The sequence below is a fragment of the Callorhinus ursinus genome, unplaced genomic scaffold (assembly GCF_003265705.2).
Source record: "Callorhinus ursinus isolate GAN/ISIS: 27379988/994484 unplaced genomic scaffold, GSC_fseal_2.0 scaffold23, whole genome shotgun sequence".
Taxonomy (NCBI): domain Eukaryota; kingdom Metazoa; phylum Chordata; class Mammalia; order Carnivora; family Otariidae; genus Callorhinus; species Callorhinus ursinus.
The window spans coordinates 2505008-2519375 of NW_027397085.1; the positions used below are offsets into that span (position 1 = coordinate 2505008).

At 36.7% G+C, this 14368-nt stretch overlaps 1 protein-coding gene across 1 annotated transcript in view; it reads left to right on the plus strand.

Annotated features, from left to right (window-relative positions):
* The window catches only part of TBCA (tubulin folding cofactor A), a 97773-nt gene that overhangs the window by 69143 nt on the left and 14262 nt on the right, over window positions 1–14368 (plus strand). The window contains exon 2 of the mRNA XM_025892559.2: window positions 1284–1389. Coding sequence (XP_025748344.2) covers window positions 1284–1389 — 106 coding nt within the window. The remainder of the gene's footprint in view (window positions 1–1283; window positions 1390–14368) is intronic.

Here is a 14368-nt window from a genome sequence, read left to right on the forward strand (position 1 = left end):
TATTAATATTCAGCTATAGGAATGTTTTAAAAGTCAAATGAAGAATAAACTCAAATGTAAAAGCTCAAAAAAAAGTTTAACTCCCAGCTGACCTCAGCTGACCTCTCCTACCCCAGATCATTAGGGCTTGTCTCCTCAGGTAACCAGAAATAGTACTTTCTCAAGTACTATTATTTCCCTTATTATTTGTTTCTTGAGTATCCTCTGTTACTTGTTTATATTCATTGCCCTGTGTGGTGCTTGAGATTCTTTCCCCCTCTGTTCCTCCCTTGGCATGCACACACTCTCTAAAATAAATAAGTAAAATACATATATTTTTTAAATCCTGTTTTGAAATATACTTAAAAATCTTAGTGTCATTGCAAATGATTGGACAAAAGCCATTCTCTTATATTTTTAAATTCCATCCCAGAAACACAGGTGTAGAAATTAATAAGCGAGCCAGATGGAGAAAGCTGCTTTTAATATATATGAACTCTGAAAGCTTTTTATTCTGCTATTTAGATATTGTGAGTGTTAGTGTTTTCTTGAACTACATTTTTGTTTTATATTAAAACTTATAAACCAGGATTAGAGGAGGTTGAGCTGTTATGATTAATTGTACTTTGGTTATTTGAGGAATAATTAGTAGGACTTTGTATTTCTCTCTTCCAATTTATTGTTGAAAATCTCCCGGATCTTTATCAATATCTTTTCTTGCTTTAGTAAATATTCATTTCCACTGTTTGTCCCTAAGAGAACCATGTCTAAATTATCTACCCCACTCCCTCACACAAGGAAGGTTAGGCATAAAACTAAGTGAATAGTAAATACTTGTTAAACAATTTTATTGTTGAAAATAATGTAATCTATCTTTGTGATTTGGCATGCAATATACTGATTTTTTTTCCAGTAAGTTGAGCTTTTTCCAATATGTTTCAAGTACATGTATAAAAATTTGGAAAATATATATTAATTAAAAGGACAAATGTTAGTACATGATAATTTTGTGTGTTTTTACATTGTAAATACAATTATTATAGTGAAACATGTTTTTAATTAAAAATTTAAGAATTTCATGCTTTGAAGATTACACTTGGTTTAGACAGGTATAGGACTTACAGGCCTGAGGATCAGACTTATATCTATGGCAAGGTATTTTTCTTTCCTCCTTGCCTCCTCCCTGTCTAGTACACATACTTTGGTATTCTAAGTATGTTTTATATTTACATTTTCTTTGTTTCCCATGGTCTGTTTGCTAGAGAGAAAGTTAATTCTTGGAACCATTTTTGGTTTATTTATAGATTGGTCAAAGAAAAAATGATGTATGAGAAAGAAGCAAAACAACAAGAAGAAAAGATCGAAAAAATGAAAGCTGAAGATGGTGAAAATTATGCCATTAAAAAACAGGTAAATTGTATCTTTAATAATAATAGCTAACATTTACAGAATACCATGTTAACTAATATTTTAACAGCCCTTTGAGAAGGTGCTGTTATTTTCTTCTTTAGTATTACAGCATCCATTTAAAATTAGGGAAGCAGGGGTGCCTGGGTGGCTCAGTCAGTTAAGCGTCTGCCTTTGGCTCAGGTCATGATCCCAGGGTGCTGGGATCGAGCTCCGCATTGGGCTCCCTGCTCAGCCGGGAAGCCTGCTTTTCCCTCTCCCTCTCCCTGCCGCTCCCTCTGCTTGTGCTCTCTCTCTCTCTGTCAAATAAATAAATAAAATCTTAAAAAAAAAAAAAATCAGGGAAGCACAGGTTACATAGTTTGCCCACAGTCAACAGAATCACCACACAGTATAGCTAGGGTTTGAATACAGGAGTTCTGGGTCTAATATTTGTACTCTTAATCCATTAAGCTATCCTGCCTCTCCATTTTAAAAATGTATTAAATATAAAAATGGGGGCACCTGCCTGGCTTAGTGAGAAGAGCATGAGTGTTGATCTCAGGGTTCTGAGGTTTAGCCCCACCTAGTTTGTAGAGATTACTAAAAAAAATAAACTTAAAAATATTTAATATATAAATGGCCTAATCTTATATTAAATGTATTTGTATATTAAATTTACAAATATTTTCCCCAAACTGATTTGAAGACCACCAAAATAAATATATATATTACAAGTGGCTGCTTCTGATTATTCTCATGACAAATTTCAGTCTCCTTAGTACTGCACACAAGGCTCTTCTTGATTTTGGTACCTGCTTATCCAGCCTTATCTCTTGCTATTCCCTCCCTGGACCTCTTGGGCCCTGCCTTTTTGTTTCCTGAACATGCTGTTTTCCCTTTTATTTTATTTTATTTTATTTTGTTTTATTTTATTTCATTATGTTAATCACCATACATTACATCATTAGTTTTTGATACAGTGTGCTCTTTTCCTTTGCCTCTGACGTACTGCCTGTGTGTGAGATGCTCTTCCTACTTCTCCTGCCTACCCTTTCCTTATAAATTCCTGTTTATCTGTTAAACATCCCCTGCCCTCTACCTCAACACGGAGATAGATATCCCCCCTCTGTTCTCCCATAACATCTTATTTAGTCCCATCAGAGCATTTATTGAAGAGTCACTCTTGGCTGACACTTGTTTCACAATTCCTTGAGAAAATAGAGGCTATTGGGAACTTTGCTTTTTCCCACCACAAAGTCTTTCACCCTATCTGCATCCGTACCTGCACTATCTTCCTTCCTATTAGAATGGGTTATGTTCCCTAACCCTTGTGAAAACCATCAGTGACACTATTCTCACATTTTTGTCCTCATACATAACCTCAATAGCATTTTGACCCGAGTAACCACTCTTCTTGAAACATTTTTTTATATTATCATCTTTGCTAGAATAATAGCGTCCTGGTTTTCCTCCCGTTTCACTAGCATTCCTCAGTCTCCTTTGCTGAAACTCTTCCCCTCCCCCTGTGCTCATTGTCTCCCCCACGCCGTGTGTGTGTGTGTGTGTGTGTGTGTGTGTGTGTGTTTTAACCTTTAAGAGTTCCATCTGCAATCTCTAGGTCTTAAGTTCGTACCGTCATTTAACTTCTCCATTTTTATGTCCACTCATTTATTCACTCAACAGATATTTATTGAATCCCCTGCTACTTGCAAATACTGTTCTAGGCATTCTTTTAGGCATGGCATTAAAAAGAACAACAAAACAGAAACAAACTAGAGTCCCTACTTACTTGACATTCATTCTAGTGCCAGGATCTTCCAGTTTATATCTCTGGGCTTGACCATTCCAGACGTATATATATTCAGCTAATCACCTACTTGGCATATTCTCTTGGGTGTCCAAGAGAATCTTGGGTCTTCCCTCAAGCTAACCCGCATTCTCAAAACAAAAATCTGTTTCTTCTCTTGTTATCCCCCTTCAGTAAATGATATCTCCAGTCATCCAGATACCTAAAACCAAAAATTTAGTTGATCTCTCTCTTTTTTTTTAAGATTTTATTTATTTATTTATTTGACAGAGAGAGATACAGCGGGAGCAGGAACACAAGCAGGGGGAGTGGGAGAGGGAGAAGCAGGCTTCCCGCAGAGCAGGGAGACCGATGGGGACTCGATCCCAGGATCCCGGGATCATGACCTGAGCCGAAGGCCGACGCTCAACAACTGAGCCACCCGGGCGCCCAGTGGATCTCTTCTTGATGCTTTTCTCTCTTTTAATAACCACATCTAATATCTGCAAGTCCTGTTTCTTATTCCCTCTTTTTTTTTCCCTACTATGACTGCCTTTAATCCAGTCCACTCTCATCTTTTGCCTACACTGTTGCAAAAACCTCCTATCAGCACACCTCTTTGTCTCTTGAAACCTCCATTCGCTCCCACCACAACAGCCGGATTGATCTCTAAAATGGTACCTCAGATCATTTACTCCTTTACTTAAAATCCAGCACGCAGTGCATGTAGAATAAAATCCAGACGACACCAAGGAAAAGGAGAGTATAAACAAGCTTATACAGATTATATCTCAAGACTTCTTTAAATCAGGACTCTGTGAACTCACAGTGGTTTCAGTCATATAAATTATGTTACAGATGATGATAGCAAACACTCAATCCAGACTTCATTCAACAGTATTAATCATTTAAAATGGATTTTTCTTTTTCTTTTTTTTTTTAAAGATTTTATTTATTTATCTGACAGCTATAGCGAGAGAGGGAACACAAGCAGGGGGAGTGGGAGAGGGAGAAGCAGGCCTCCCGCTGAGCAGGGAACCTGATGTGGGGCTCTATCCCAGGACCCTGGGACCATGACCTGAGCCGAAGGCAGACGCTTAACAACTGAGCCATCCAGGCGCCCCAAATGGATTTTTCTGTAGACATGTGCTATCTGTGTTGCAAAAGGAACACAGTGTCATCTGAAACATCCAGGAAGAAAATCTCATTTTGAGCTTCTAGGAGACCCTGCCTTCCTCTATGTGTGGTATAGCAGAGGACATTTGTGTTTAAGATTTTCATAAATTTAGGGAGGATTTGTAAATAGATTTGTAGATAGAGTATGTCTGCTGACATATTGACCGCTGTGAACTAACTGCTCATCATAAGGATTTACATATGGAATACAATTTTTTGATTCTTAAAATAATGATGGTTAAATGCTCTTTTATTATTTTTTAAAGATTTTATTATTTATTTGACAGAGACACAGCAAGAGAGGGAACACAGGCAGGGGGAGCGGGAGAGGGAAAAGCAGGCTTCCTGCGGAGCAGGGAGCCCGATGTGGGGCTCGATCCCAGGACCCTGGGATCATGACCTGAGCCGAAGGCAGACGCTTGACGACTGAGCCACCCAGGTGCCCCAAATGCTTTTTTAAATATGTATTTGTATAAATATTTATATCACTCTTGCCCCTCTCTCACTTTAATGCCCTCTGTTGTTTTCCAGCATCTAGTAAGAAATAGTATGACATAGTATATGATTTTATTTCTTCCAGGTGCTTCTCAATCAGGCTTATTTTCCCAGATATGTAGCTTCTGACCTCAGTTAGTTTTTTTCTTTGCCCTGTTCTTTTAATCACCAGTAATGTATTAAAAAACAGCCATATAGCTAGAATAGAAGTTGTAAGTTACCTGGATGGAGAATAAATGTGTTCTCTTTCTAAATAAAATTCTACAAATAATGTCACAGATTATCAGAGAATCTGTTTTATTTTAATATTTATATATTGATCATCTTTCAACAAAGTCACTACTTTATAGGTAGGGATTAACTCTTCATTGAATCTTCTGTTCTAATTGTTATTTAAAAGTACTAGCCACTAAACTACATTATCATTGGCTACGTATACAGATGTAAAAAGGGGAAATTTTTTGTTTAAAAATCCTTTCCAGGGCACCTGGGTGGCTCAGTCAGTTAAGCATCCAACATTTGGTTTAGGTGCAGGTCATGCTCTCATGGGTCGTGGGATTGAGCCCCACCTCCAGCCCCATGCTCAGAGAGGGGAGTCTGCTTGAATATTCTCTCCCTCTGCCCCTTCCCCCACTCTTGTGCTCATGCTTGCTCTTTTTTATCTCTTTCTCAAATAAATAAAATAAATCTTTTAAAAAAATCCTTTCTACACTCAGCCATGTTAAAATTCTCTCTTTTGTCACAGCGGTCATGGTTTATAACATGATTTCTTAGATTCCTAGTCAACCTAGCACTTACCTTCAAAAATACTACCCCATATCTAATTACAGAACAATAAATCTTTCTGTTAACTGCTATTGTTAACCTGTAGTTTATACAGTTGTCAGTTGCAGTTTTATTTGTCTCAGGAAACCTTTTCTTTAACCCATCCTACCTGCTTTTCTGTTTCCTTTCCCTAGCTTAGCTATACTGAGGCCAGCCATTCATGTTATATGCAACAAGAGCTGCTTTGCCCAAAGCACTGCTTTATTCCTATATACCTGGGACTTTAATGTTGGTAATGGTTTCTTTACGTGTTTGTGCCCCTTGTAGAAAATATCAAGGAGGCCAAATGCTGCATTTTGTGGGTTCTTTACTCGTCTCCCTGTTTTACCTCCTCTTCTGAGCTAAATCCCCTCCTTAACCACTTCTCACCACCCTGGCTCTTTTCTCACATGGATCTATTTTGCTGTGGCTCTCATGGATCTTCTGAACACATTTATGGGGTACCTGGGTGGCACAGTCGGTTAAGTGTTCAATTCTTGGTTTTGGTGCAGGTCTTGATCTCAGGGTTGTAATCCCAGGATCATGAGATTGAGCCCCATGTTGGGTTCCGAGGTCTGTAGGGGTTCTGCTTGGGATTCTTTCTTGCCCTCTGCCCCTCATCCCCGACACCCACCCTCCCTCTCTCTCTCTTTCTAATAAATAAATGTTTTTTAAAAAGTAATAATACACATTTATTATACTGTCAGTCCCTACCAAACTTCTTAACCTATTTTTGTTGTCAAAATTGGCCTTTCCTACATTAGGCCTAATTTTGGTTCTTATAAACTAAGAAACTAGGCAGAAAGACCGTAAGAGGCCAAAATACAGTCAGCCAAAGAGTTATTCTGCTGTCCTTTTCTTTTTGGGCTAGATAATATAATGCAACCTTCAAATATTGCCCAAATTGATTTTAGTCCTCTGCTCATGGTATCCCTCTTTTCTATTCTCCTCATCCCAATTAGAGATAGATACAGAGGATTTTCCCTCAACCAGTGAAGATATTCTGGTCTTTTGTTTTTTTTTTAAACCTAATCTGCCACAGAAATGATTAAGAATAATCAAATGTATCCCTCTTATTTCACCTGAGGCATGACTCATCTCTTATTTTCTAGAAGTAATATTAAAAAGACAAATTGGTACAATTTTCCCAATAAGGATGTACAGTTATTACATATAATTGTTGCAGTGTTGTAAAAATTTGTCTTTTTGAGAAGGATGCACACACATTTTTTTGTGATTTACTTGAAACATGAGTTAACATTCACAATTGGATATTTCTTTTTCCTAAAACTGAAGGGGAAATTTTTTTTTAAGTATGTGGGAAGTAATAGGAAGCTTCAGTTTAAAAGAGGACTTTTATCAAGTGTCTTTTACAAGACTGATTCTGCAAGAAACACCATATTTCTTTTATCAGTAATAAAAATATTACTTCTAGTGGTGCAAGAAAATATTATTGTCTCTTGTTACCTATACTCAGGTTTATAAATGTGCTCTCTTTATACACTTGTTTTGTGTTTTGTTACAGATTTACAGGAACTTGCAGTTAGTGTTCAGGGAGGTCACACATACTCCTCACTCTTCCTCCTACAATGTTAGTATCTTCTATAATTATAATCATAATATCCAGACCATGAAATTGACATTGGTACACCACAGAGCTTATTTATATTTCACTAGTTACACATGTACTCATTTGTATGTATCTGTATATAGGTTTGTGTGTTTATGTATTTAGTCCCATACAATTCTGTCACATGTAGAATGTTTAACTACTACTACAGTCAAGATGGAAAACCTTTCCACACAAAACTGCCTGGTGCTACCTCTTTGTAGCCCCTGTCTTCTCCACCCCTGAGTTCTAAGTAATTAATACTCTTTGAAGAATCATACAGTATGTAACCTTTTGAAGTTGGCTTTTTCCACTTAGCATAATTCCCTTGAGGTCCACTTAAGTCACTGAGTGTATCAACTTTGTTCTTTATTATTGCTGAGTAGTATTCCATGGTATAGATGTATCACAGTGTAACCATTGAAGAACATTGGGATTGTTTCCAGTTTTGGGCTCACAAAAAAAGCTGCTATGAACATTCGTAGACAACTTTTGCATGAACATAAATTTTCATTTTACTGGCATAAAAGCCCAAGAAATTGCTGTGTTGTATTAGTACATTTTTTGTTTTAAGGGAAACTGCTGAGCTCTTTTCTGGAGTGGCTATACTATTTTACTTTCCCACCAGTGATGTGTGAATGATTTGATTTCTCCACATCTTCACTATCCTTTGCTGTTTTCACTGTTTTTCATTTTAGCATTTAGCCATCAACTACATGATAGATGTATAGTGATGTCTCATTATGCTTTTAATTTTGATTTTCCTGATGGCTATAATGTTGAATATCTTATCATTTTGTTTATTTGTGTCTGTATATCCTCTTCAGTGAAATGTCTGTTCATATATTCTGCCCACTTTTTTTAAAGTTTTTTATTAATGTAAGTAATCTCCACACCCAGTGTGGGGCTTGAACTCAACGACCCTGAGTTCAAGAGTCACACACTCTTCCAACTGAGCCAGCCAGGCATCCCTAAGATTTTATTTTATTTTTTAGTAATCTCTGTACCCAACATGGGGCTTGAAATCACAACCCTGAGATCAAGAGTTGCATGCTCTACTGACTGAGCCATCTTCTGCCCACGTTTTAACGGGATTCTTGGTTCTTCCACTTTTGAGTTTTGAGAGTTCTTTGTATATTCTAGATAAATGCCCTTTGCTGGCTGTGTGGTTTGCAAATATTTTCTCTAAGTCTGTAATTTATCTTTTTAGCCTCTTAACAGGGTCTTTCAGTGAGCAACAGTTTTTAATTTTGAGAACATCTAATTTATGGCTAATACTTCCTTTTGTGAAGTATACTTTTTGGTCTCAAGTCTTAAGGCCTCTTTACCTAGTCCTAGGTCCCAAAGATTTTCTGGATTTTTTTTTTTTTAAAACGTCTGTGGTTTTACATTTTACATTTAAGGCTTTGATCAGTCTTGAGTTAATTTTTATTTAAGGGGTGAGGTTTAGTTTGAGATTCATTGATTCATCTTTTTGCCTAAATTTAGGAGCCTAGTTTGTCCAGCAATGTTTGTTGAAAGATTATCCTTCCCCCCATTGAATTGCTTTTATACCTTTATCAAAAACCCATTGGACATACTTGTGTGGGTCTACTTTGGTTTCTCTCTTTTGATCAATTAACCTGTGTGTATTCATTTACCAGTACCACACTGTCTTGATTACTGTAGCTATAGAGAAAGCTTTAATTGTGAAAGAGTGAGTCCTCTCATTTTCTTTTTTTAATTGTTTTAGCTATTCTACTTCCTTTGCCTTTCCATAAAAATTTTAAAATAAGCTTGTCTATGTCTTTAAAACACCTTGCTAAGATTTTGATAGGAATTGCATTAAACCTATATATCAGTTTGGGGGCACCAGGGTGGCTCAGTTGCTTAAGTGTCTGACTCTTGATCTCAGCTCAGGTCTTGATCTCAGGATCATGAGTTCAAGCCCCATATTGGGCTCCACACTTGGGCATGGAGCCTACTTTAAAAACAAAACAAAAAACAAAAAACCCACAAACACCTATATATCAATTTGGAGAGAATTGATATCTTTACTATGTCAAGTCTTCCAGTCAGTGAACGTGGTAAGTCTTTTTAATTTATTTAGGTCTGACTTCTTTCATCAGCATTTTGTAATTTTCAGTGGATCCTGCATGTTTTGTTAGATTTATACCTCAGTATTTCATTTTCTTTGAAAATGTCGTAAAATGGCATTGTTTTTAGTTTTGGTTTCCACATACATATTTTGCTACTAGATAGGGAAGTGCATCTAGTTTTTTGTGTGTTGATCTTGTAACCTGTGACCTTGTTGAACTCTCTAGTGTCTAAGAGTTTTTTGTAGATTCCCTCTGGTTTTCTACATAAATATTCATGTCATTTGTAAATAGAGAAAGTTGATTTCTTTTCAACTTATATGTCTTATTTCTTTTTCTTACCTGATTGTTCTGGCTAAGGCTTACAGTACTGTGTTGAATAAGAGTGGTGAGAGTGGACATCTCACCTATTCCTAATCTTAGGGAGGTAGCATTCAGTTTTTTACCATTAAGTATAATGTTAGCTGTACATTTTTGGTAAATAGTCTTTTTCAAGTTGAGGAAGTTCTGTATTCCTAGTTTGCTGAGTGTTTTTGTCATGAATGGGTATTTTGGGTTTTGTCGCATGCTTTTTCTGTGTCTCTTTTGATAAGACCATATGAATTTTCTTCTTTGGCCTATTGATATTATGGATTACATGGGCTGATTTTTTTTTAAATGTTGAGCCAGTCTTGTATTGTATCTGCTTGATCACTTGATTGTGGTGTATAATCCTTTTCATACATTGTTGGATTCAATTTCCTAATATTTTGTTGAGGATTTTGCGTCTTAAGTTTATGGTCTGCGGTTTTCTTTTTTTATACTGTCTTTGTCTGGTTGTGGTATCAGGTTAATACTCCCCTCATAAAATTATTGGAACATGTTCCCTCTTCTCTTTCTTGAAAGATTTGTGTAATATTAGTTTCCGTTCTTTAAATATTTGATAAAATTGTCCAGTGGAACCATCGAGGCTTGAAGAGTTCTATTTCATGATCTTTTTAATTACAAATTAAATTCCTTTCATGATTGTAGAACTATTCGGGTTATCATTTGAGTTTTGGTGCTTTGTAGTTTTAAGGAATTGGTTCATTTCTTCTAAGTGGTGAATCCATGAGCATTATGAACAGTATTATAAAATTCATGGTTTGGTTTTTTTTTCCTTTCAATTTGCTAGTAGTTTGTTGAGAATTTTTGCATCCATGTTCATCAGGGATATTGGTGTGTAATTTTCCTTTTTAGTGGGGTCTCTGTCTGCTTTTGGAATCAAGGTAATGCTGGCCTTATAGAATGAGTTTTCCTTCCATTTCTATTTCTTGGAACAGTTCCATAAGAATAGGTATTAACTCTTCTTTAAATGTTTGGTAGAACTCCCCTGGGAAGCCGTCTGGCCCTGGACTCTTGTTTGTTGGGAGAGTTTTGAGTACTGCTTCAATTTCCTTGCTGGTTATGGGTCTGCTCAGGTTTTCTATTTCTTCCTGTTTCTGTTTTGGTAGTTTATACATCTCTAGGAATACATCCATTTCTTCCAGATTGCCTAATTTGTTGCCATTTAGTTGCTCATAATACGTTCTTAAATTGTATTCCTTCGGTGTTGGTTGTGATCTCTCCTCTTTCATTCATGATTTTATTTGGGTCCTTTCTTTTTTCTTTTTGATAAATCTCACCAGGGGTTTATCAATTTTATTGATTCTTTCAAAGAACCAGCTCCTAGTTTCGTTGATCTGTTCTACTGTTTGTTTGTTTTTTCTATATCATTTATTTCTGCTTGAGTCTTTATTATTTCTCTTCTCCTGCTGGGTTTTAGGCTTTATTTGCTGTTCTTTTTCCAGCTCCTGTAGGTGTATGGTTAGGTTGTGCATTTAAGACTATTCTTGCTTCTTGAGGAAGGCCTGTATTGCTATATACTTTCTTCTTATGTCAGCCTTTGCTGCATCCCAAAGGTTTTGGACTTCAATTTGTTGTCATTTTCATTTGCTTCTGTGTATTTTTTTATTTCTTCTTTAATTTAACATCCTACTAATTTCTTTAGTAGGATGTTCTTTAACCTCCATTATTTGCAGTCTTCCCTAATTTTTTCTTGTGGTTGACTTCAAATTTCGTAGTATTACAGTCTGAAAATATGCATGGTATGATCTCAGTCTTTTTGTACTGATTGAGGCTCAATTTGTGACTCAGTATGTGATCTGTCCTGGAGAATGTTCCTTGTGAACTAGAAAAGAATGTGTATTCTGCTGCTTTACGATGAAATGTTCTGAATATATCTGTTAAGTCCATCTGGTTCAGTGTGTGATTCAAAGCCATTGTTTTCTTGCTGATCTTCTGCTTAGATAATCAGTCCATTGCTGTGAGTGGGGTGTTAAAGTCCCCTACTCTTATTGTATTATTATCAATGAGTTTATTTATGTTTGTTATTAATTGATTTATATATATGGCTGCCCCCAAGTTGGGGGCATAAATATTTACAATTGTTAGATCTTCTTGTTAAATAGGTCCCTTTATTATGATACAGTGCCCTTCTTCATCTCTTAGTACAGTCTTTCATTTAAAATCTAGTTTGTCTGATATGAGTATGGCTACTCCAGCTTTCTTTTGATGTCCATTAGCATGATAGATGGTTCTCCTTCCCCTCACTTTCAATCTGGAGGTGTCTTGGGTCTAAAATGAGTCTCTTGTGAGCAGCATATTGATGGGTCTTGTTTTTTTTTTTTTAATCCATTCTGATACCCTTTGTGTTTTGATTAGAGCATTTAGTCCATTTACAGTCACAGTAATTAGTGATAGATATGAATTTAGTGCCATTGTATTACCTGTAAAGTCACTGTTCCTGTAGATTGTTTCTGTTCCTTCCTAGTCTTTGTTGATTTTGGTCCCTCTTTCCCACTCAAAGGGTCTCCTTTAATATTTCTTGCAGAGCTGGTTTAGTGTTCATGAACTCCTTTAGTTTTTGCTTCTCCTGGAAACTCTTTATCCCTACTTCTATTCTCAATGACAACCTTGTTGGATAACGTATTTTTGGCTGCATATGTTTCCCATTCAGCATGTTGAATATATCATGCCACTGTCTTCTGGCCTCCCAAATTTCTGTGGACATGTCTGCTGCTAACCTTATGTCTACCCTTGTAGGCTAAAGACCTTTTATCGCTAGTTGCTTTCAGAATTCTCTGTTTATCTTTTGTATTCTGCAGGTTTCACTATGATATGTCTTGGTATTGACCTGTTTTTGTTGATTTTGAGGGGAGTTCTCTGTGCTTCTTGGACTTGAATGCCTGTCTGATTCCTTCCGCAGATTAGGGAAGTTCTCAGCTATGATTTGTTCAAATAAACCTCCTTTTTCCCACTCTTCCTCTTCTGGGACTCACGATATGGATATTATTGTGCTTTGTGGAATCGCTGAGTTCCCTAAGTCTATATTTGTGATCTACTAGTTTTCTTTCCCTCTTCTTTTCAGCTTTTTTATGTTCCATAATTTTGTCTTCTATATCACCTGTTTGTTCCTCTGCTTCTTCCATTCCTCTTGTAATTACTTCCAGTCAGTTCTGCATCTCAGTTAAGCATTTTTTATTTCAGCGTGACCAGTTTTTAGGTCTTTTATCTCTGCAGCAAGGTGTCTGGTGGTTTCTATGCTTTTTTTAAACCCATAATATTCTTATGACTCTTGTTCTAAATTCTCGTTCAGATATATTGCTTATATCTGTTTTGAATAAACCCCTAGCTGTGGTTTCTTCTTGATCTTTCTTTTGGGAAAAATTCCTCCATCTTGTCATTTTGTCTAGGTTTCTGTCTTTTGTGTGTTATGAAAGTTTGTTCTTATTCTGCTCTTGAGAGTATTGGTATACTAAGGGGTCCTACACTGTCTAGAGCCTGGCGCTTCAGGAAGTGTTTCTGGTGTGTGCTCTGTGCACTCTGCTCTTGTGTTTTGGCTGCTCTTTCCCATAGGTCAGTCCTCTACAGGGTTCCTCCTTGCTCTCAGTGGGGGAGTGTTTGGACCTTTAAGTGTGCTTTGGTTTATTTGTTAAAATAAGCCTGTCACATCGGGGCGCAGGGGTGGCTCAGTTGTTAAGCGTCTGCCTTTGGCTCAGGTCATGATCCCAGGGTCCTGGGATCGAGCCCCACATCGGGCTCCCTGCTCAGCGGGAAGCCTGCTTCTCCCTCTCCCACTCCCCCTGCTGTGTTCCCTCTCTCGCTGTGTCTCTTTCTGTCAAATAAATAAATGAAATCTTAAAAAAAAAATAAGCCTGCCACGTTCTCTCCCTCTAATTGTGCAGATTGTTCTCTTAATTCTTAGATCGATTTCCTGGTATTCAAATTGATTGGATGTTGATCTAGCTGTGTTCGAGGGCTGAGGCAAGCCCAGAGTCCCCCTACTGCTCCACCATCTTAACTCAGTTCTCTATTTTTTCCCTTTAATGCTTGCAAGATCTGTAGAAATAAGATCTTTTTTTGTTACTGGGAGTACTCATTTGTGCCTTCTCACTTTATGTTTGTCAGTGTTACTAGAAATTTATCAGTTATTTAAAAACTCAGCTCTTTTTTTCATTGATTTTTTTTTCTGTCATTGATTTATGATCTTATTTTTATTATTCCCTTCTGCTTGTTTTGGGTTTATTTTGCTCTTCTTTTTCTAGGTTTCTGAAGTAAGAACTTAGATTTTTATTGAGATCTTTGCTCTTTCCTAACATAAGCATTTACTGCTATAAATTTCCCTCTCAGCATTGCTTTAACTGAACCCTACAACATTTGACATGCTATATTTTCATTCTCGTTTATCTCTGTATTTCTCTTTTTCTCTTCAGACTTCCTTACTGACTCATGGGTTATTTACAAGTATGTTGTTTAATTTCTAAGTGGTTTGAAGATTTTCCTGCTGTATTTTTGTTATTGATTTCTACTTTTGTTTCATTATAGTCATACATGCACTAGGTATTATTTAAATTCTTTTTTTTTATTTTTTTATTCTTATGTTAATCACCATATATTACATCATTAGTTTTTGGTGCAGTGTTCCATGATTCATTGTTTGTTCATAACACCCAGTGCTCCATGCAGAACGTGCCCTCCTCAATACCCATCACCAGG